Source organism: Sphaeramia orbicularis, chromosome 3, assembly GCF_902148855.1.
Source record: "Sphaeramia orbicularis chromosome 3, fSphaOr1.1, whole genome shotgun sequence".
In the NCBI taxonomy this organism is placed as follows: domain Eukaryota; kingdom Metazoa; phylum Chordata; class Actinopteri; order Kurtiformes; family Apogonidae; genus Sphaeramia; species Sphaeramia orbicularis.
In genome coordinates this window covers 26,804,543-26,829,935 of record NC_043959.1, presented here as the reverse complement: position 1 = coordinate 26,829,935, position 25,393 = coordinate 26,804,543, and the positions used below count along the sequence as shown (strand labels likewise).

The 25,393-nt window shown below is 36.6% G+C and overlaps 1 protein-coding gene across 3 annotated transcripts in view; it reads left to right on the top strand.

The window, feature by feature from the left end:
- Window positions 1-25,393, top strand: part of ano1a (anoctamin 1, calcium activated chloride channel a) — a 127,456-nt gene that overhangs the window by 23,926 nt on the left and 78,137 nt on the right. For all 3 annotated transcript variants that reach the window (XM_030127162.1, XM_030127153.1, XM_030127145.1), the window contains exons 2-3: window positions 678-829; window positions 16,568-16,915. In XM_030127162.1, the coding sequence (XP_029983022.1) occupies window positions 737-829; window positions 16,568-16,915 (441 nt within the window). In that variant the 5' untranslated portion in view covers window positions 678-736. The remainder of the gene's footprint in view (window positions 1-677; window positions 830-16,567; window positions 16,916-25,393) is intronic.

Sequence of the window (25,393 nt, the reverse complement as noted above, 5' to 3'; positions counted from 1 at the left end):
CAGTGGTGGTGAAAATAATTGCCACACTACTTAACCCTTTATAGGGCACTTATTGAAATACTCTGGAATTCAAATTTTCAGGCTTAGTATGTTACTGGACATCGTCATCTACTTCCTCGTCGGTTGGCGTGACAACAGTCTCCCTCCTCTTGCCATAAAACATTTGAGTAGCACTTAAACACATGCAATAAAACAACTGTTATAAGGTCATAAACTGACAAAATCACTCATATTCACTATTTACAGCTTCAAAATTTCTGTAAATCTCTTTGAATCACTGTATAATGTTATAAAAACCAACTTGCTTCTGGACCTCACTGAGGCCTGGGATTCACCCCATATTTAATGTTTGTGGAAATTACCAAAAATAGTCACTTGCCCAATAAAGGGTTAATATTTTACTCTCTCTTTTAATATTGTTTTCTTTGAGGGTGTGCCTTGTAGCAGAAATTGCCTACTGTGTTGCTAGCTGCTTTGTGTTTCATTTTATGGATGAATTGCGCTACATAGAGAAATGGTATTATTCCAATCACAACACTCACTCAACCTTAGTTTGAAATGTACTGTCATGCACTGAACATATCACATGACAGCTGACCCATTGAACCCTAAAGAAACGCTCATTTTTGGGATGTGCAATCATGAAACCTCATTCATTTTCCCTTTGTCTTTCCCAGGTTCTCCTCCCTTGGATTGTGAGCACTCGGGCAGCCCTCAGCAGGAGGAGTCCAACACCATGAGGCGAAACGACAACTACCTGCCGGTCCCTGGAGAGGAGAAGAACCTGGACGTGGACTTCAACACCACCACCAGGAGGAATGAGTCCATAGTAAGACCCAATGTTCATATGTTTATGCTCGGTGTCGATGGGCTAAAAAAAGGAAAGTGACAATTAATCTGTGAAATAATCAATGAAATATGTCTGTGCAGGTTCTCATTTGCCCAGGTCATCATTCTTCTTGGTAGTTCTTGGTTCAACAGGACTGGTTGAGCTAAACCAGTCCAGTTAAACTGAGAAGAACTACCAAGAAAAATCAATCAAATACTGTCACTTTAACTGGATACTGGTACAAGTAACATAACAGACAATACAATGGGTTATTTTTATATTTATACTATAGGGTCTATAATAGATTGAAATGTTTGACTATTTACAGATTTGCACCTTGATGCAGAGCAGTGTTTCTCAACAGGGGTGCTGGGACACCATGGGGGGGGTGTTTGGAATGAGACAGCAGAGAGGGGGGGGTGCTGAGACCGAAATGGGGGGGCGTTAGTCTGTATAAGTATCAGTAACAAGCAGCATGTTATGTCAATGGCAAATTTCTGTGCCCTCCCCCTGCAAAGGTAAGGTCCTTTGCACCTCCTAACCCCCCCCCCCCCCCGGTTGCAGGGGGGGGCACTACCTATATATGTATGTGTACGTATAGGTACGGATATAAGCTTCATCAGACCACGCCCCCCACCACCACCACTCAACAATGTGTTATGGAGTGCTATAACACCCCCCTCCTGCACTCGACAACTTGTTGCAGGGTGCTATAATACCACCTTCGGTCGCAAAATTTTTTTCGGCAGGGGCGGCAGGAGGCACATGATGACGAAAAGGGGCGTTTGTTTAAAAACGGTTGAGAAACACTGACATTGCAGATCAGACTACAGTTATGAGTCTCACCTCAGTACTTTTGTTTTCTTATGTCGATGAATTGTAACACAGTGTTCCAACTGAGTCAGAGTGCAGGTGCAGACAGATGATCTGTACGTCTCTAAATGCATTCCAGTGCATTCCAAACAAATCTGTTGCCATATAGAGCCATAGGAATCTGCAATAAAAGTCATAGTTGCGGTGAAGATAATGAAAAACAGCAAACTAATTTTCCAGTTACAGATAATGGTGCATTAGGGGAAGATGAAAATCTCAAATGGAGTCGTGACGGGTCTGTTCATAGACATATGCATATGTGTGTCTGACTGTAAGCCTTTGTATTACACACCCCAGTGTCAGATCTGCAGCCACTAACACTTACATCCATGGTGAAAATTTCAGCAACTCAGCAAATGCAAATGTTGAGCATTAGTGCAGGTACTAATATTTACATTACTCGGGGTGGATTTGCGTGAGGCATACCCCATTTTGTTTCCGGAGTGTGCAGTTTCTTCTGCATAGACTCATTATTAATATTTGTGTGAACCATAACTGCAGTCTGTCCTAAATATTAACATTAACCCATAAAGACCCAGTGCTACTTTTGTGGCAGTTGCCAAATTTTTTTGCAACTAGAGTCAGGTGAATTAAAAAAACGGATGTTGACGTACTTTACAACAACCAAAGAAGAAGAAGAAATGTGTCGGTATGTGTGGACACACCAGGAAACCCAATCATTTTTAATTTAGTACGAGATAGAGGGGTAATATATAATAATGAATATATCTGTAAATCAACACCATGTTTATGGAATGACTTCCCATGTCATCTCGTGATAATAAATAAATAATCGCATTTGTGATGTAATGGAAAAACCAACATTGTGCACTTTTGTTTTTTCGACATTTAGTAAATATTGGTAAAGTTTTGCACAGATGTCCAATGGAAAAGCGACTAGTGTGACGCTGTGATGGATAACCTTCAGACATTTAGCCCCTAAACACACATGCACGTCCTCTGTATGACCGGCTGTTAGATCCATATTGAGCTAAAATGTTCTTTGTACACATCATTACCGACATGAGTTCAGTCCATTTGCTGATACATTTACTCACATTATTTTTTTACTGGTGACATTAGGCTCCATGTAGCGGTTCACTTTTTTTCTCGCCTTTCTGGCTCTACTTCCTCTCATTAATAAATATATGGCTAGTGGCTGCTGTTAGCATTAATGTCGCTACACTAGTGGGTGTATTTTTACCCCATGTATAATGATTCTTTAGAGTCTGTCAGTAATAAAAGTGTTCAGTCAGTTCACAGTCAGTTTGATGTTCCTTTTAACTTTACAGCAACAGATTTGACTCTTGAACAGGAAGATACAACTTTCTTTCTTTCTTTCTTTCTTTCTGTCTTTCTTTCTTTCTGTCTTTCTTTCTTTCATTTGTCTTTGTTCTGTCTTTTCTTTCTCTATATTTTCTTCTGTTTCTATATTTCCTCTTTCTTTATGTTGTTTTTCTTTCTTTCTTTCTTCTCTGTTTTCTTTTTTCTTTCTCTATAATTTCTTGTTTCTATATTTCTTCATTCTTTATATTGTCAATCGTTCTTTCTTTCTCTATATTTTCTTCATTTCCTCTTTCTCTATATATTCTTTCTTTCTTCTCTGTTTTCTTTCTTTTTTCTTTCTCTAGATTTTCTTTCTTCTGTTTCTATATTTCTTTCTTTATATTGTCTCTATATTTTCTTTCTTTTCTTTATATACTTTCTTTTTTCTTCTTTCTCTGTATTTTCTTTCTTTCTTTCTTTCTTTCTGAGTCATGGGAGCATATTCCTAAGTGTTTAAAAATCAATAAAACACTGATTAAAAAGTAATTAAGACACTTGGTGAGAGAGAAGCAGCTTGCATGACCTGGAATGAGAATAAGGAATTAAATGGTAAAATCTATGTGGAGCAGTGGTTCTTTCAGTGGTTCTGTTTTGACCAAATGCCCCCTCACCTCATCATTAACCTCCTGCCACCCCCCGAAGCAGTACTTTAGAATATAAATCTCTGAATTTATACACATTATCTGTCCTCCACACACACTAGAAAGAACACTTGAGATCTGAACCACTTTAAAAAAAAACTCTTGAAAAAGCTATTTAACCTACTTCACTAAATATATTGAGGTATAGTATCAGAATGCCCAATCAGTTCTATTGACAGACGTTTTTCATCCTGTCCGCTATATTCACCTATTTTATTTTTCACTTGCTTTTCAATCAGAGGCACAGTGCTTTCTCTACTCCGCTGTCTGAGTTCTTGGCCTGTGAGTTAATGTGGCAGTGAACAGGCTGTGGAAAGAGCAGCGCTGCCGACTCAGTTGAAATATATTCAGTACCTCGACTTCTTCAGGAGATGCCATTTCTTTTAGAACGACAAGTACAGCAGAGAGAAGCATTTAAAGGAGACAAATAGTTCAAGGCTTCACCAGCAGTCCTTAAGAGCTGCAGTAACCATTAGAATGAAGAAGTGTTGGATTACAGCACACCACACCAAATGAATCGTAACGTCTTTTTTCTAAGTAAAGTGTGAGCAAACAAGGAGGCACTAGTTCAGAGGTACCCACACATTTTGGCTTTTGAGCTACATCTAAAATGACCAAATCAAAATTACAAAAAATTCATAAATATGTAATTATTTATGTAAGAGTTTTAATTTGTCAGTGCGTATTTGTCTATGCAACACACACTGAAAGTCACCCTCTGTTTACCCATCATCAGCTGAACATGCAGGAGTACACCACACACTGCAGACCAGGAGCAGCAGGCTGCCATGTCAGACGATCGTGGTGAAAATGAGGGGTTAAATGCCTTCCTCAAGGGCACATCAGTTAACAATTTTTCTGCCTGGTTCCAAGGAATTGAGGTTGCAATGCTTTGATCACAAGCGTTGTTCCAACCTTCTAGGCCACGTTACTTTGTATGTACTTTATATGTAGTTGTGGAAAAATGTTTTCAGACACCCGTAACATTTTACACAATTTCATATATTAACATGAAATATTTGCATAAAAATATGTTTTTGCATTTTGAAAGATGTGGCTTCATCAGACACACCCAAACAAATGCAAATATTTTTTTTTAGTCATTATTAACAAGAAAAACTAACAAAACTTATTTCTCAACAGTTTCATCATGTCATATCCTGGATGTGTTTCATTATTTTACTGAAACATATAAGAGTAAATACATAGAAGTGGAATTATAGTACATACTATAGTACATACATCGTCGTTTGTATAATTTTTTTCCCCATGCCCAAACCATCTCCAAGGCCCTCCAAGAAGGGGGCAACAGCTGGAAAAAGAACATTATAACAGAGTCTCTGTGCAGTAGAAAATCAGTTAAGTACAAAAAGTGACAAATATGTGATATACAAAAATAATGAGTCAACAGAAAGTAGGAAAAAGAGAATAAATTAATAAATAAATACATACTTACATACATACATAAATACATAAATAAATAAAAATAGACATAGGTTGTAGATATATGTGCCTACCTTAAAATATTCAAGTCTTCCACCTTACTTCTACTACTACTCCTAATACATGCTCCAGCTCTCCCATTCTATAGTTTCTATAACCCTTATTTAGTAGATATAAATTAGAAGACTAACGAGTTGGATAATGGTTGAACCCTTGTGTTAGAAAAGAAGACATCGCAGACTGGATGCCCTGGAATGCTTCTGGGGGGGCGGGGGGCAATTTACCCCCACTGCACTATATGATCTGCCATGGGATCGAATTCATCAACCCCCAAAAGTCTCCTTTTGTGCACACCAAGTCATTATCATTGTCACTCATCCTAAAGCCCATGAGGTTTTCAATAATTAAATGGCTTATTAAACATAAAGCTGTTAGAAACAATGCAAGTCGAAGACAAATCAATCAGTGCGATCTTAAAAAAAATCTGTAGATGTTTGTTTAAATTCAAGACTGTTGCATTTGATGTTGTACTGTCATTATTAATCTATTGCCCTATGATCCTGAAGTAAATCTGCCTAAAATGACACCAAAATAAAAACACATGTAGCTGCTGAACCTCTGAATATATGCATAAGGGAGATCTTGCCAGGAAAAAAAAAAACACTTCCCTGTGAAAGTGCCAGAAAAATATTCAGAAAATCAGCTCTGCCTAAGGTAAGAATCTATTTTTTCATATAAACAGCTGTCTGTGGTTTCATGATAGCAGGTAAATGACTGATGCTGCGAACACTGAGTCAGACATCACAAAGCATGACCACTCCACAGTGTTGTGTTTCATGAAGAGATTCAGGGGGATCTGCAGAAATGTGAAGCTGCTAAATGGACAAATGGAAACCAAATATCATTCTGAATGTGTTGCCCAGATCATCTAGGTTTAAAGATCTGGTCAAAAACACATGATGATCGTTTAAGACAGAATCACAATCTATGGTCTGAATCATAATTTACTCATGTCTTATGCACAGTGTCAGGATATGAACAAACTCTGGTTTCTGGAGGCTTAGGCTGGATGATATGGCTTTGTGTTGTTGTATCTGACTACAAACTCTGTTAACTAACTTTATTACAATATCAGCAATATGTAGATGATGTAAACACTAGCCAGAATTTTCCAGTTAACACGGCTGAAGAGTTTCCATTAATTTTAAGCTATAATGTCTGGAGTTGTTCTGACAGTTTTCTAATGAATCGGAAAATGTTTTTGCAGAAAACAGAATGTGTAAATTATGCTCAGTGCAACTCAGACTTCAGATTTTGAAGACTTATGGTAGTTCTTCATCAGTATTTCAACAGCAAAACAACACATTACATTAAGTGTGCAGATTAATGCAGCCTAAACTTAAATACTTTAGTGCAGACAGATGCTAAGGTGTAGCTCTAAATAGTAGGGGTGCTATGGTACACATCACGCCATTTTAACGTCGTACCATTGTACCATACCGATTGGTACACCCCCCAAAATGAGCATGTATCGCAGTACGGCTCATTTGTCATTTTGAAATGACATTTCTAGACAACTCGCGTTTATATTAGAGCGTTGCAAGACAACTGACTTATGGAATTCCACTGTCATTATTTGGAACTGGACACGGTGCCCGGCTGTACGCTGCAGCCAGCCTGTTTGACTTAAACAAAACTCTGATCCAGTTCCGGGTAAGGGCTCATTTATGCTGTACTTTAAAGACGCAGATGGATAAGGACAGAGCGTTCTGTCCGTCCTCTGTGTACATTACATACGTATTTTTGTCCACTTTCCGGGAGCTTGAGGACCCATACCCAAACGGAGAATACGGAGCAGTACCACCGGGAACCATGGAGGCAGTGTGGAGATTTGAACAGAATAATTTCCATAGTCACTTTTCAAAGAGCAACTGCGTGAGTTAATGAAAAACTACCACCATATTTATGACAGCTACCCTTCTCAATATTAACATTAATATCCACATTAGTAAAACCTCCTCTGCCGTCGCCATGTTTGTTATTATTGACTTTCTTTTTCTTCTTTTCAAAAACTTTACTCTTCTTCGTGGTGTTCAGCCAGTATGGTAATTAAGAGCGGTGCCTTCTGGTGGATTGACTGAGACATACAGGACGCATGGAAGTATGAAGGCATGACAACGTTAGAAACAGACGTACCTTTTTAAGTATGTAAAGTGAACATAAATGAGCCCTAAGGCTCTCAATCAGCTCCCAGTTACATTTTGGTGCACAGCTGGGCTCCGGCCGATTTTGTAACTGTCATTTTGTAGGTAGCATTCCCAAAAGCCCAAAATAATACTAACTATAAGCTCAGTTATGACAAATAAGAATTTTACACCTCACATAAATGGAAGGTATCACACAATAGAAGCTGAAAAAAGATGAATTTACAAAACCAAGACGTAAACAAGAGATTTAAATAATGTATTTATATTGTAATAAAGGCTTGTCCATCATGAAAACTGCAGCGCATTGACATAAAACTAATTTGTTAGAAGAATCTCAATAAGTCAAATATAGGTGGAGTTGAGTTGATGAATGGAGTTTATGAAGTGAATGCTAACACAGGCAGACATGAATGACTGATATTATCATTATTATCATTATTATTATGGCTGAAGGCTCATAGACAGACAAGCAAAGGCAGATGTAGAACAGGTGGACGCCTGAAGCAGAATCCAGGTCACACAAAAAAACCAAAACCATAAGAGAATGTGAGGAAACACAAGAAATACCATTTGTTAATTTAAAATGTAAAGATGAGCTCAATTAAGGAATATTTTAATATGAATGAATTTAACCCTCATAAGAATCATCTAAATTATCTGAAAATAATAAAGCTGTAAAACTGAGCTTAATCTTGGGACAATAAGTCCTTAAAACAGAAACTACAACAAAAAGTCTCATCTTGTTTCACATATTGAATAGGTTTAAGAGGTTCATTAGCATAACCTATTATCATGTGGTCAGTGGTGCAAAGCACTAATTATGTTTTAGGACTTAGAAATTCTACCCTACACACTCAGCAGAAGTTTTGCATAAAGTAAGCAGCTTCTTCTTTCATCTCTGCAGGAGAAAATATGTGAAGACCAGTGGTTTACCTCTTGTTGTATAACTATGTAAATGCAGATCTTATTTCAAAGCTTTCCAATTAAATATCTCTATTGTCAACATATCCTTTCCTAATTTGCTGACAGTGAGGTCTGTAGATTATTCCAGGAAATTATATTATTGCTTGTAGGTTGGCACGATGATTAATGTAATTCACTGTCAGCATCACAAATGGAAAAAAAAGTTATTCTGCAAAAAAATGGTAACAGAAGTCATGATAAATGCCAAAGAACCTTGATAAATAAACAAAAATTGGATAAAGATACCCAGCTGTGACATTTGTTTCTCTTTATCAGGTTCATAATGAAAGCAGTGCAGAATTTCAATTTAATTTTCAAAGACTCTGCAAAAGAAAACACAAATACATGGTACAGAGAGTTAGGATTTTGTGAAGAGTAAGAGATGCTCATAGGGCTGGATGCTAGGGTAAACATTTGCACATTAGTCATTATCACCAATGATCACAGTGAATTTGAGTCTTCTTTAACAGTCCAGTGTTTAAGATTTAAGGGGATTTAGGAGGGATTGTTTGCAGAAATAGAATATAATATTCATAATAATATTTTCATTGGTGTTTAATCTGTAAATAATTAACTATGACACCCCTGCCAACACTTAGGTAAATTAAGTTTCTAAATGAACTTGTTCATGACAGATTAAAGCCTCTGTGTCTGTTTTGTCTGCCATTATCCAGGGTGTCCACAGTTTGGACGACATCATTTTTTTACTTTATCAGGTTGAGATATTTTATAAAATGAAGGTCATATTGAGAGAACTTTTCTAAAACAAAAACAGATGAAGAAAATTTACTTTGAAATCATTTTCATGCACTTACATATTTTTCATCCAATCAGATTGTTTTACTATTGTTTCACAAAATGACAACGATTCTGCAACCCTTTCCCTGACCCTCAGTTTGGGACAATTTCAAACTTTTCCAGTTCGATGCAATATTACATACAATAACACAAAACCTGAGCTGTTGATCGAGGAGATATTTGGTCAAAAAAATCTCTGGCAGCAATGTAAAATATAGTGAAAATATTCTATTAATAATATAATAATATTGTATGTTGCATTTCTGCAGTACTGCTTGGACACATACTGACTAAAACTAAAGTAGGAGCACAGAATTCCTCCCAGAGCCACTGGGATCCAAAAACCGACTGATCCAGCTGCTGCTCAAAGCTCCATTACTGTTGTGGAAAACATTATTGACTTGAAAACTGCTGGGTTGTCTCAGCCTTGAGCTTATTATGGCTCAGAGTTGTGTGCATATGTGAGTGTGCGTGGGCGGGTGGGTGGCGATGTACATGTGGAAGCCCAGAGGACGGGAGAACCTCATTTCCCCACGGCTCGGTGAGAAAAACGTTCCTATTGGTGCATAATGCGTACACCACCACATCCTCATGCGCCCTCTGAGAAACGACCTCTGACCTTTGCAGCTATGACTACTTCCTGTTGAGAGGGGGCAGGAGATAAGTATGCGTGTTGGGATTGGGGGGGGTATCTTCAAACAAGCACACACACACACACACACACACACAAAACGCAGATATTCTGTCACACACACACACACACACACACAGGAAGCCTCTGTTACTGTACACTGAGAAAAAAAGAGGAAAAGCGTTTCATTTCGGTGCCTCTTGTGCAAATATTAGTTTTGTGACACATTGTTGATATATGACCATGAAAGCACTTCAGTTCAATTCAGTCTGAGTTTATGAGTCTTTTATTGACAACACACTGCTTGATCTGCCATGTAATTGCCCCTTTATCACAATGTAAACCTCAGGCATCAGATATCAGCTGCTTGTTATGGCTGTCATAAATTCCCATACTCTGCCTTCGTCCACATCCTTTTTCATCAGTAAATACAGTTCTGCTAATGTGGTGTCCACTGTATTTTAACGTGGATCAGAAGGAGGTGTAGGCTGCAGATTTATACTTTATTTCACTAATGTTAAATCAAAAAAATTGAACTGTGAATCAGTACGCTAGTATTTAATGTGTATATTAATTAAAAGGTGAATATATATACTTTAAATGTAACCATATGGTTAGATGTAAGTTAAATGCAACTAGTTTTTGTTAATGACTTAAGTACAACTTTGACCTGAAATCAGTGCATAATAATAATAATAATAATAATAATAATAAATTTTATTTGTAAGCACATTTCATAGAACCCAAGGACACTTTAGAGCAGAGGATAAAACAGACAATACATAGAATCCAAATAAATAAATAAATAAATGTTAAAAAAAAAAAAAAAAAAAAAAAAAAAAAATATATATATATATATATATATATATATATACATATATATATATATATATATATATATATATATATATATAACAAGAGGTGCCAGGCACAACAAACCCCGCCCCTCGCATGTATTGTAGCTTATTTTGGCATTGATCCAGCTGATGTCATCATGTCTATGCGTGTGGTGATGTCAGCATGACATTTACCTCTATATATGTGCCAAGTTTGAAGTAAATTGAAACAAAATTGATGCTTTTATAGACGTGTGAAATGCCGCCCATTATGAGTAAATGGGGAAAACAAAAAGGCTTAAAAAATTCATAAAAAATTTAAACTTTGTCCTATTTTTCCCAAAATGTAATGACATCTATTTTGCATCACTGGTATGAATTCAACCTATAGTTTTGCTGCTATACACAATTGAAATTTCGCCCATTATAAGTAAATGGGGGAAAAAAGAAGATTTTAAAAATTCATAAAAAAAATTTTAACTTTGACCTACTGTTACCAACATATAATCAGACCTATTCTGGGTCACTGGCAATATATAAACCAAATTTGGTATAAATTCAAAAAATAGTTTTGTTGCTAGAGTGTTAACAAACAAACCAAACCAAAAACAATACCCCTTGCCTGCCCTTCAGGGAATGGGGTAATACTTGTGATAAATAAAAGATACAAAGGAAAAAAAGTGCAAGAGATGCAGTACACAGTAAGATGTGAGAGAAGTAATTATGGGTAGGCAATTGATCAATGATATGATGAATTGATGATACAGTCGTTACTGTAAAGATAAAGTAAACTAACACCAACAAACAAATGACTCCTACACAAGCTTGACCTATTGGTGCATGACTGTCAGATCTAGCTGTAAATTCTGTCTAATTTTGGTTTAAACACAAAATTTCACTGGAAAACTGCACATATTTCATTTTTATTTTCATGTTTGTGTAAGTCCACAGTTGTTTATATTCTTGTTGTATATCTAAGTTCTATTTCCCCCCAGTTGTGTCCTTGTGCTTTTTGGTGTTTGAATGACATAATATCCCCCTGTGCATCATAAATTTTCATGCATGTAATCAAAACAAATGTTTATCTGTTGGAGTTTACACAGTGTGACAAACAGCAGGCCTTTTGTACTAATGTCAGTTTGCCAAAGGTCGGTGGACACGGCTGAGGATGTGATGTGCGTGTCTGTGTGTGTAGCAGCTGTGAGCTTCTGTGTTTTGTCAGATGGCCTGCAGAAGTGTGTTACTATAACCTCACACACAGACACATGTACACAGGGTTAGCAGGACGGCAAATATCCTGGAGTTCAATTCTAATCAGACGAATATGACTGGACAAGGTCATTAGGAGGACTGAATGCTGAGCTATTGTCTGTGTTTGCATCTGAATAACGAATCCTATTTCATTTCCATGTTTCATTTCACTATCCCGGTGATATATACTGTATATGCACTTTGCTGGGGGTGCACTTGTTACTGGGATGGAATTCTGCTATCAGTCATGCTGGTGCTGTTTTCCATGTACTGGTGGAACAGTAGCCATGAGTCAGTTTCTCACATATCGCCGCTTCAAAATTAACACCAGCCACATGAAGCAACAACAGACCGAAACTATGGAACAAATGTCATGACACAAAGCGAAGTTCTCCCTGAAACCAAACAGTGGCTTTTCACAAAGATGCTTGTGCTTCCCAACAATGGTCATATTAATCACACAGATTAACCTAGTGTTTTTCAACCATGGGGTTTGGACCCAACATGGTAGCCTGGAATTCAAAAGGGGTCACCTGAAATTTCTAGTAATTAAATTTAAACAAAACAAAACGTAAAAAAACTTACAAATAAAAAATATATGGTGAGTTGAGAGAAACAATCACAAGACATAGCTGTAGCAGCGTGTGTATTTTATAACATCAGCAAGAAAAAAAAAGCATCATTCAGTTGTTCCAGGTGTGTTTTCTGCAGAGGTGGGTCATCCCAGCTCCATAGAGTAAAAGTCCTGCCATGAATTTTTTCCAACCACTCACTGAACCAGCCCATTTGGATGAGCACAACTCCTCATCCAGGTAGATGAAGGGATAATTAGTGGAATCACCTGTGTTAAGTGAACAGGTAGAACTAATACATGGCAGGACTTTTATTCTATGGAGCTGGGATTACCCACCTCTAGTTTTCTGGTATAGTAAGAACCGTGACGTTTTGGTACCATGGGTACCGGTCCACATTACTGTTTAAATCCCAGCCCTATGTTGTAAAGGCCTCCCTGTAACTCACTCAGTCATTCCGTACTCTGCTCAGGTTGTGAATGTACAGGCTGTAGCTGACGATATTTAGTGGATTTCATTACTTATGAGATACATTTCAATTTCAAAGAGCAACAGACTATCAACTTACCTCCTAGTAACATAACACAACAGAGAAGTGGGTTTAACGCAGAAGCTGGGGCTGGTGCTGGAGCCAGGTCAAACCCACCAATAGAAACTCTTCTTTCATCCATCAGCGTGGGCCCCGCCCATTAAGTGCAGTTAAATTCACAAGCAAAACTTTTGAAGTTACAAGCAAAAGTTTTTAACTCACAAGCAATGAGGACTGATTTATAAACAAAATCTTTTTTTTCTTTTTTTTTTGATTGCTACTTATTGTCTTTTGCTCTCAAATCTTTTTTTTGGTTGAAAATCTATTCTTTTTAGTTGCAAATCCATTCTTTTTTATTGATTAATAAAGAAACAAATTTCTCTCCATAAAACTGAAGCACTGCGGTACTGTGTATTTTTCAAATGTTCATTGTGGCCGGTTTAAGATGCTGAGGTGACCTTTAAGTGAACTCATAACATTTTGGGAAAAACAGGTCAAAGTTTTTTTTTCCCCTATTTACTTATAATGGTCAAAATTTCACATGTGTATAAAAACATCAATTTTGTTTCAATTTTCTTCTAAATTGGCACATATATAGAGGCAATTGTTATGCAGATATCAACACACGTATAGACATGATGACACCAGCTGGATCAATGCCAAAATAAGCTACAATATGTGTGAGGGGCGGGGTTTGTTGTGCCTGGTTGGCGCTACGTGTTTATTTATTTATTTATTTATTTTCCATTTCTACAATAATATCACCCTAAATTCTAAATCTGGACATGTAGTTGTAGTGTTTTTCTTCATCGCACAGGTTGATGTTGAGCTTGATATTGAGGTTATTTTGTCATACTACTAACCGTACATATCAACCAGTGGCTCGCTGGTGTGTTTTCAATAATTTATTTACAATAGAAATAAGGAAAAATAAAGAAAAACCTTTTTGCGAGTAGTAAGTACTGCACATGACCAGTGATCTGTTTTATGACCCACAGTGGAACGAGATAACATGTAATGCAACTGGGAATTCCACAACATAAATAGAAAGTCCATAGTATCTCTCAATAGACACAGCATGCTATGTACATTTAATATTTCATGTCACAGTATACATGTATGTTTGTTGTAGTAGCTTCATGTTGCTTCCTGCCAAGATGTTGTTCTTAGTGTTGTCTCTGCTGGTTTTCTCAACCAAATGTCCTTGGGGAATGTAAATGGTGTTGCATTGACAGTACTTGGTGCCCGAGACTGCATTAGTTCAGTGTACCATGAAATAAATACACTTCAGAGAATGTGTGTATTATGTTGTCTCCATCAAGTTCAATGTGCTTTTATTCTCATGCATCACTTATTCTGTTGTGTTGTCAGTAAGTGTAAAGAAATCCATGTTAGCGTGACCAGACAGGAGGACAGTTTGGTCCTGATCCTCGTATTGGTCCTCTTCAACATGTAGATAAAAATCAGACTGCATGGTGTACAGTAATAGAGATATTTTTGCTGCATAGTTTAGCTTCATAGTGGATGAGTTTGTGACATATTGAACTCCAGTTTTGCTTTTATTCAACATTTTTTGGAGACTGGGTTGTTATATAGTTTCACTTATCATGAATGTAAAATCATAAATTATTTAAATCACAATAAAATCTGATTAAAAATGACTAACAGTGAACTCAAGTAAAGAAATACAGCCAGCAAAGCATTCCATTATACTACACAGGAATAAATGTATCTATTCAACATAAATTACACATTAAAGATGGACTACACTGGAATGACTGCAGAATATGGACAATGTAGACTCACTATTCAGATAAAAATGATGCATCATACTTATTTTACTCATGAAAACCTCTATAGGAACAACTGAAGGAGACAATTGTGTGTATTATAAGCCTTTATTTGGAACAGGGTTTGTACATTTTATATAATGTAAGCTGTTCTTTCTTTTGGAATGAGGATGAGAGGACAAAAATAAATGAATAAATAAATAAAATGACATAAAAGACATCATTTTATAAACTACAGTAAATCCGTTATTTAGGTATTTCTTGAACCATACACATACAGATAGATGGATAGATAGATTTTTTTTTATTATTTATTTTTGTAGACATAAAAATCACAATACAACCACCAACAAAGTAAATGCCTGAAGCAAATGATCATAATATTATTAATATTACAGAAAACAACCAAAACAAAAAGGACATGTATGGTATTACACAAAAGAAACACTTATTACAATATGTGTGTTATTTACACATCTGAAAAGGAGTGGGAAGAAATGAACACTTACACTTATATATGTAATATTATGCAAGTTCTAAATATATTTTACTGTTTTGAGTCGTTTTTCTTGTTAAAGGCTGGCCTTTGCTGTTGAAAATATGGAGATTACAAATTCCAGAACTGTATGAATTCCATGAAAGTTGTTGTCAAATTGATGACCAAAATAATGACTAATCTTAAAGGAGAGATATTTTGCCTTTTTTTTTTTTTTTTTAAATGGAATTCTGCATTTTAAAACATTTCCCTGTGGTCTACATAAACTGTAAATGCTATGCTTGGGTCTGAATTCTTCATGAATTCAATTCCACAGGTCCATCTTCAACCCTATTTCTGAGTAATGACACCAGAAAGGTCGTTTTGAGCACTGGCCCTTTAAATGCACATGTGCCACTTCACGCCCCACCCCCTCCAGGTTGTTGGCTGTGCTGCTCTGTCCCATTCAACCACTTGTGTTCGTTAATAAGGATGTATAAATCCAGTATTATAATAATAAACATAGATAATCTGAGTAAGTGTATATCTAGTTATAATATAGAAGAATGCATAAAAACAAGTTATTATTGTAATGAATTAATACAGACTATCATGATTAGGAGATATTAGCACATTTATTAATCACTGTATTTGCAGTAAATATTTGAAGTGCATATAAATATTATAGTTTATTTTAAGAACAGTTGATTGTGCAAGTCTGATTGTGTGTGAGCTGACTGGGAAGGTGTATGTGAATGGTTTGTATGGATGTTTTGTGTTATTGGAAAAATATACAGGAAAAAAAAGGTGTGTTAACAAAGCAAAGGAAGCGGAATTGATTTAATTATTAGTTTGTAAAAAGTGGGTGGGAGTTTATAAGTCATACTTCTTCCCACTCCTTTTCGAGTGCCGAAAAATTTTGTTTGACCATGTTGTATGGTTCTTTGTTATCTGATGATTCAATGTGCTCGAAATAAAACTAAACTAAACTAATACAACCAACAACTGAACATTTTAGGTAATCGGCTCCAAGTTTGGACATATTTTCAGTTTTTGCTACAACCACTGCTGCTGACAAACAGTTATGGTGTACTCAGAGAAAAGTTTGTCGGAAGCCTTGACCTTATATGTGCAAATGTTGTGACGTAACTAGTTACAAACACAACAAATTAAGAAGGAATTAAAACAGGTTGTAGAAATCCACTTGATTTTTGCCAGAATTAATATAAAGATAGCTCTGCAGCACCTGGAGGGTTCAAATTCAAACTTTCAAACTATTAGGGTCCAAATACACAAATAAATGTATCAAAGACTAATAAAAGTGGGTTTAGCAAAATATGACCCCTTTAAAAGGAGAGAAGAGAGCTGAATAATTATGTTGACTGTGTTTTTCTTTGTTCCAGCCAATGAAAAGCCTTTATGGGGACGACGGCTCACCCCTGTCCCCGAGGCTGGGCCCTTACTTCTCCGATGGGCGGCGGCGGGTGGATTACGTGCTGGCGTACCAAATCCAGAAACCCAACAGCATCCGGCGCCAGTCGTCCAGGTTCGGCGAGACCAACTTTATCCGACGGCTTCGGCGCAGCCTGAGCATGAGAAGCAGTCGAGCCCCCCTGCAGCCCAAAGAAGACCCCGAGATCGCCGCCCAGGATCATCGCACCGACTACCACGAAGACGACAAGCGCTTCAGGAGGGAGGAGTTTGAGGAGAACCTGCTGGAGACCGGACTGGAGCTGGAGAAGGATGAAGGGGTGAGAAAGAGGAAGAGGAGAGGGAGGGGTTTAATATTAGAAAACTGGATGTGTTGAATGTGATCAGGAATGTTGGCAGTATAACTGTACATTACATAACCCAGCTTCTTATACAACACAGGTGCTGATGACCCTAAAGACCCAGTGTTACTTTTGTGGCAGTTCCCAAATGAATTTTTCTCTCTATTTAACTTTTCTTAAGTGATTTATCACCATTTATTGGAATATCATCTTTTGAATTTTGCATTTTTTCAGTGAAAATCAGGTATTTTCCTATATTTAATCTACTGATCATGTACTTTAATCATCATGGTGAGATTATATTTGAGGGTTGTTATATCAAAAACAGAGAAAACTTAAGAAAAAGTGACTGTTTCAGTAAAATATATCATTAACTTAACGTAAAAACAAGTGTCCCCATCCACTGTCATTTATCAAACTTCATGGGTTTTAGTTAGGGCTGCACAATATTGGAAAAAACTGACATTGCAATTTTTTTTAACCCCCCGATATATATTGCGATATGAAAAACCACCCAGGAAGATACAATAGCTGTGTGGTGCCAACGTAAATGGTCAAAAAAATTAGTTGTGTTTCCTCTCGTGTCATTTTTCTTTCTATTTAATTTTTCTTAAGTGTTTTTATCACCATTTATTGTAATATCATCTTTTGAATTTTGCGTTATTTCAGTGAAAATCAGGTATTTTCCTATATTTAATCTACTGATCATGTATTTTAATCATCATGGTGAGATTACATTTGAGGGTTGTTATATCAAAAACAAAGAAAACTTAAGAAAAACTGACTTTTTCAGTAAAATATGTCATTAACTGGATGTAAAAACAAGTGTCTCCATCCACTGTCATTTATCAAACTTCATGCGTTTTAGTTAGGACTGCACGATATTGTCAAAAACTGATATTGCTTTTTTTTTAACCCTGCAGCATATATTGATATGAAAAACTACTCAGGAGGATATAATAGCTGTGTGGTGCCGACGTAAATGGTCAAACAAATTAGTTGTGTTTCCTCTCGTGTCATTTTTCTCTCTATTTAACTTTTCTTAAGTGTTTTTATCACCATTTATTGAAATATCATCTTTTGAATTTTGCATTTTTTCAGTGAAAATCAGGTATTTTCCTATATTTAATTTACTGATCATGTATTTTAATCATCATGGTGAGATTACATTTGAGGGTTGTTATATCAAAAACAGAGAAAACTTAAGAAAAAGGGACTTTTTCAGTAAAATATGTCATTAACTGGACTTAAAAACAAGTGTGTCCATCCGCTGTCTTTTATCAAACTTCATGGGTTTTAGTTAGGGCTGCATGATATTGTCAAAAACTGACATTGAGATTTTTTTTTTTTAACCCTGCAACATATATTGCGATGTGAAAAACTACTCAGGAGGATGTGTGGTGCTGACGTAAATGGTCGAACAAATTAGTTGTGTTTCCTCTTGTTGTGTCGACATAAAACACGTTTTAGTGTCATCCTTCTTGTAGCTGAAATAATTCCAGATAACTGACGGTGCTTCTCTTTTTGACACCAAGTCGTTGTTTTCTGTGATTTTCTCTTGTTCGTTGCTCATTTTTCAATGTTATTACCAGCGACTCACTCCAAGTGCAGGGGCGTGGTCCGCTTCGGCAAACTGATTAAGGATGATTGTGATTGGTGGATCGCTGAGCACAGTGTGTGTCAGGTACCCAGGTTGAAATTAGATGAAAACATGCAGGACTTTGCGATGTGACTATTGCGCATACGTACATTACAATGACGATGCTCAAACAATATATTGTGCAACTCTAGTTTTACTGGTGAATCAGAGTTGCAAAAGATGACCGTGTGTCCACGTTCACTACAGAGTCTCTGAATGTCCAAATGGGTCATATCTGATGACCATGAAAAGATGACAAATGGTATTTACCTGAATTATTTAAATGTGTTAATAGGATTAATGGTGCTAAAGTTATTAAACATTGTACATCAGTCAATGGTTTTGGTCACCGGTGGATGTTTGGGTCTTTATGGGTTAAAGTGATGAAAGTGAACATTTTTAATTTTTAATATTGTGCTAGTTCTTGGATCTGTTATTTTACTCATATGAAGCAAATGCCACAACATTGCCGAATTTGGTCACGAAAGCAAACTGAAGCAAACTTTAGAAAAGTTGGAAAAAACAAAATGCAAAGTAGAAGCATTAGCATAAATTGATTTGGAACAAATGAATTCGGCTGTTATGTTGCCAGAAGAACGACACATGACTGAAAGGAGGTGAAGAACTAGAGCGTTGTTTATCACTAAACTTGCTTACTTTGCAATTATGTGTCTAAATGAGAAGATGTTTCCACATTTTGGCCATTCTACATTTTCAAATACAAAATGGCAAAATGCCCATAAATTAAATTTATGAAAAATTATCATGAAATGCTGTAGTGAAAACTAATAAAGGAATGACAGATATACTGAAAATAGGATGTTTTTCATGTTAGACAACTTTGCAGCCACTCAAGTACACTGCCCATAAAGTTGGAATGTAGTATTTTTAACTCTTCTGATGAAATTATTGTGGCAATGTGATTTATTCTTGATAAATAAAGTATAACTGGGACTCAGTATGTAATCATGGCACTTGGTCAAAGGTGATTACTGCTGTGTATAAATAGGAATAAAAAGAGGAATTTGTCTGAAAACAAAATTATTCCAACTTTATGGGAAACACTGTATGAATTAAAAGTTTACAGTGTACACTTGAGTGCACCAAATGACTGTTACGATCACAAACTACCAAAGTAGGTTTCAGAGTTTTCGAGATGCACCTCAATACATCATCAAGTCACTGTGTCTGAAACTCTGAAACAGACCTGAAGTGAGTAGATACTGGTTGTATTGGAACCAGCACCATATTTACTGAACCCACAAAGACCCAAACAGCCACTAGTAACTAGGGATGTAACGATTCCCAGTATAACGATAAACTGTGTTAAAATTGCAGACGGTTCGTATTACCGTTTAAATTCTAATTATCGTGATAACCGTGTTTGATTACCACACTTTTAGGGGAAAAAAACCCTATATAAAGATTGGCTTTTATGTCAAATATTTGAGTATAGTTTGAATTTATTACAATTTTGACTTTCTACACCTAATATTTAAACCAATATTCACTTTTAAAGTCTTTGAAAAGGTTCGTTAAGCATCTGTGTGTCATTTATGGAATAAATTATATACATTTTTCAAATCGGATTTTATATATTTTGTGTTTTTAGCCCTTTTATGTTTTTTATGGTAGGTTAAAGTGAAAAAAATAATAGGCAGATGATGTAGATGAAGTTGTGCTGAAAAAACAGATCCCAAACATGGGTATAGTAAACATTTGTTTATATAGTATATAAAGGTAAAATCAAAAGGACTGAAAAACAGACAAAATAGGCTCAGACCACTAAGGGTTAATATTTGAATGTTTCTGCAGCAGAAGGTACATTGTGCCAATTATTTTATTTGTTTGTTTGTTTGTTGTTGTTTTTTTTTAAATATAACTTGTTTAAATTATTTCAGTGTGTGTTTTAATACTTTTTGAACATTTTCAGCACAATTTCAACAATACCGTGATAATAATGATAACCGTGATAATTTTGGTCACAATAACCGTGATATGAAATTTTCATAGCGTTACATCCCTACTGGTAACCAAAAACATCTCCTGATGTTTAATAACTTCTAAACCACTAATCCTGTCAATAAATGTAATTGGTGTAAAATGCAGTTTGTCATCTTTTCATGGTCATCAAATATGACCCATTTGGACGTTCAGAGGCTCTGTAGTTACCATGGAAACACCGTCATCTTCTACAACACTGACTCACCAGTAAAACCAATGGAGTCGGATCAATGACAGTGGATGGAAATGGTTGGTTTGTGTTCAGTTTATGATATATTTTACTGAAAAAGTCCCTTTTTCTTCAGTCTTCTCTATTTCTGATATAATAACTATCAACTTTAATCTGAGCGTTTATGAACATCTGCATGATAAGTCAATTAATTATAGGAATATACCTGATTTTCCCTGAAAAAAACACAAAATATAGAGGACAATATTATAATAAATGGTAGTGAATCATTTAGAGAATGTTAAATAGAATGAAAAAATTAATTTGGGAACTGCTACCAAAGTCACAGTGGGTCTTTATTTGTTAAAAATATGAGCTTCCTCTTTTAAAACTACAGACGCTGTAAAATGAGCATGAACAAGGGTTAAACTGTTAAATCATATATCACACATTAAGTTGTTCTTCATCAGGTTGTCTCAATGAGTCATTTTAAATGAACAGTTGGACAAAAAACACAGATTCTTGACAGGTGTAGGTTCACTGTAGAATATATTAAACAACTCTGTTATTTCACCAACATTAGGATTTAGGAAGTGCCCTCAATACTTGTTTTGTTCTGTTTAAAGTGAAAATATTAGCAACAGACAGTGATTTACAGCAAGTTACAGGGGTAGAAACGACTGAACAACTGAACAACTTGCGTGACTGAAGATAAATGAAACTGTGAGGGAACGATTTTCCAGGGAATTTCCATCTTCTCTGCCCCACGACAGTTCTGACTTCATCTCTATTACCCCTTCAGCTGCAGCTGCTGAAAGAAGCATATATCATCCAGCTTGTTGGTTTATGAGTTTTCCACATCATCTGAAGGGCTACGTGTGGTTTGAAAAAAAAATTACATTTGGGACCAATTTCAGATAAGGTTGTCAACCCTTCACCACATACTCAGCTTGGTTGAGTTGTTCATCAGTCAGTAAGACATGCAGACTGTGGACCTACATGTTCATTTGACTCACCAATGGGTGGGGGTTAAACAACACTGTTGGAGCTGAGAATCGTTCATGAGGTCGTACATATGGACACAGCGGGAAGATAAAGCACGCTGTGTGATGATGCGTCAGTAACAGGAGGTGTATGAACTTCATTATGCATGTTTGTAGGCGAGCAAATAAGAGAATGATACTTAAATTAAATAAATTAACTGTGACTAAATTAAACAATTACATAGTTTATTATTAGAACATGTTTCAGTGAGGTTTAATACACAAGAGCACAATTTTGATAGACTGAGAAAATGCACAATTGCTTATAATAAGATAAACATTTTGCCATTGTAATAACTTTGTGAATACAATCAGTGAAATATCAGATGGCAGTATAATTTGTATGATGGTCTAATATATAACTTACCATTTTGTTTACTCATGAACTTACATTATGTCAAATGCTTTGAGAAATTCTGAAAAACCTTTAATTTATTTAGTGTAACACCAAGTTTCATTGGGTCACTTGTCAATGGTATCATATCTTCTGTACAGGGATTAACATTAATGTTACTTGCGGAATTTCACTAGACTTAAATGATATAACACAAATATGCTGTGTGTCCCTGAACAGGGTGTTAATCAAACTTTCAACTCTTTAATGTGTTGCCTTTTATTTTTTCTTCACACCACCAGTCGGAGGGCTCAGGTCAGATTTGTTTATTTATGTTTCAGTGGTCATTATTTTAACTGGGCCACATTCACAAAAGCAGTGGTGTTACAAGTTCAGGTGGTGTCTTTCAGTAAAATTACTAAAATATTCCAAGTAAAAGCTGTGCATTTCAGACATTCAATCAAGTGTTAATTTTGCAGTGAAATGGTCCCTGTCAGTGTTTTACTATTATTTATATGAGTAGTGCATAGACCCATGGGGAACCACAGGTCATGTTAATACAGATATCCAGGGGCTGAAGTTAGTCAATGCATTGTTCCTGTTTTTAGCTTCATTTCCCGTCATGCAGCGTGGTACTGCGCTTCCAGTCAACCAAGCAACGTGATTGTAAGGCTACTGTATTCCAAAATTACTAATATCTCCCAAAATATTGGTCCTATCAACACACACACACACACACACATACACACACACACACACACACACACACACACACAAATGCTCTGAGACCATCCAGTATAATGATAGAGAAGATTATGATATTGATGTTCTTGGATTCATTTTACCGCTGCTTCATATACATCCATCCATCCATTACCTGCCACTTATCCGGGCTTCTGGGCTAATTTTAAATTTTTATGGACAGAATTTGTAGGCGCAGCCAGGGGCTGGAGGGGGTCCGGTTTGGGGACCACAGGATTTCATCTCTGCTTTTTGCAGATGTTGTCCTGTTGGCCTCATCGAACCTGGACCTCCAGCGTGCCCTGGGGTGGTTTGCAGCCGAGTGTGAAGCGAGTGAGATGAGGATCAGCACCTCCAAATCCGAGCCCATGGTTCTCGACCGGAAAAAGGTGGTTTGCCCTCTCCAGGTCGATGGAGAGTCTTTGCCCCAAGTGGAGGAGTTTAAGTATCTTGGGGTCTTGTTCACGAGTGAGGGAAGGATGGAGCGTGAGATTGATAGATGGATCGGTGCAGCGTCTGCAGTGATGTGGTCGTTGTATCGGTCTGTTGTGGTGAAGAAGGAGCTGAGCTGAAAGGCGAAGCTTTCGATTTACCGGTCAATCTACATTTCCTATCCTCACCTATGGTCATAAGCTTTGGGTCATGACTGAAAGGACAAGATCCTGGAAACAAGCAGTCGAAATGAGTTTCCTCTGTAGGGTGGCTGGCCCTTAGGGATAGGGTGAGGAGCTCAGCCACCAGGGAGGAGCTCGGAGTAGAGCCACTGCTCCTCCACATCGAGAGGGGCCAGCTGAGGTGGCTCGGCCATCTGTTTCGGATGCCTCCTGGACGCCTCCCCGGGGAGGTGTTCCAGGCATGTCCCACCAGGAGGAGACCTCGGGGAAGACCTAGGACACGTTGGAAAGACTATGTCTTTTGGCTGGCCTGGGAACGCCTCGGGGTCCCCCCGGAAGAGCTGGAGGTGTCTGGGGAGAGGGAAGTCTGGGCATCCCTGCTTGGACTGTTACCCCCCCGACCCTGCTTCATATACATGTTCATTTTATTAATGCACATTTAGAGTTAAGCTTATTTTAATATAATTATGTTCGGGACCCTTTGTGTCACTCTGATCTGACTGTTCAGACTGACCTCATGTTGCATCAGATCAGATTTCTATCACATTTAAGACCTCGTATAGGAATAGCCCAGATCAGAACTGAAAGGATGTAGGTGATATGTGCTGTTCACACCATTATTAAAAAATAGATCTGAGTCACATGAACAACATTTTGAACCACTTTTACCAGCAGTGTGAACTTAGCTGAGGTTCAGTCAGTGTATATGTTTAGTTTTTATTGATAAGATAATAGGTAGATTTCCATTTTCCATCAACTTTTACTATTTTGATTGAGAAAAAATAATACTATGTTTAAATTCCTTTGCATTGTAATCCATCTCAATTATCATTTACATTCTGCAGTTTATAAACCAGCCAGTAAAATAATAATATATTTACTTGATGAAAAACAATAATGAAAAAGGTAGAAGTCATAAATGCACCTTCATACAATGTGATACAGTTCTTCAATTCTGCTCATCTTCCACCTTCAATAACTGAAGTATAGTCAGAACATTGTAAACTTTGCCTCTGCATGTGTCTGATTTCTTGGGAAGTCAATTAAATTGTATTCGTACAGCCCAATATCATAAATCACAGGTTTGCCTTTGGCAAGACTGAAATAAGTACACACATATTAGATGTCACTGTAATTGATGTCCAACACCAGCAAACCTTTGAAGCCACCATTTTTATTAGTATTTTTATTAGTATATTTTTTTTTACTAATGCTATTCCTCCACAACATTTCCCACAATAAAGTGAACTTGACAAAAATGAAACCACTTACTAATTAAGTTCTTTGGTAGGGGATCCATGAGGGGGGTTGTTATTCTTACACTTTAGTACTTAAACATCAAGTTCAGTATGTTTCAGATTTAATAAAGGTTTTATTAAAAGATCATTTTTAATTAGGAGTTAGCTCGTCTATTGCCTGGCAGTCAGCTAATTGTTTTTTTAAGTAAATCCTTGTCTTTTAACCGACTCCAAAGTCAGCCGCCTGTTTGTTATTTGATCTTATCTTATTAAAACACATGTTTGTCAGATGATGTTCATGTAGCTGTTTAAGAGTCTCCACTCTGCTAAGTTAGTGGACACAGGAAACTTTTTTCTTTCACTGCATTTTGCTAATTTTCATAAAGGAAAATGACAACAAAATGAACTCTGACTTTAATAGTTTGCATTATCCATTAGTGGAACCTCAGACAAATCACAGCTTGATCCTTTAGAAATCTTTATATGTTCTGTAAAGGGCAAATCATTATATAAGAACTGAAACTCAAAATGTCATTAAAATGTCACTTTAAATGGCTTTAAATTGCATGGGCAAATTTTAGAGACATCATTCAGTCGAGGGTTCTTGAAGGCTCAAGTTTGCCTGGATTTTTATTACAGTGTTTAATGGAGAACGGAATCCACCGAAATCTATAG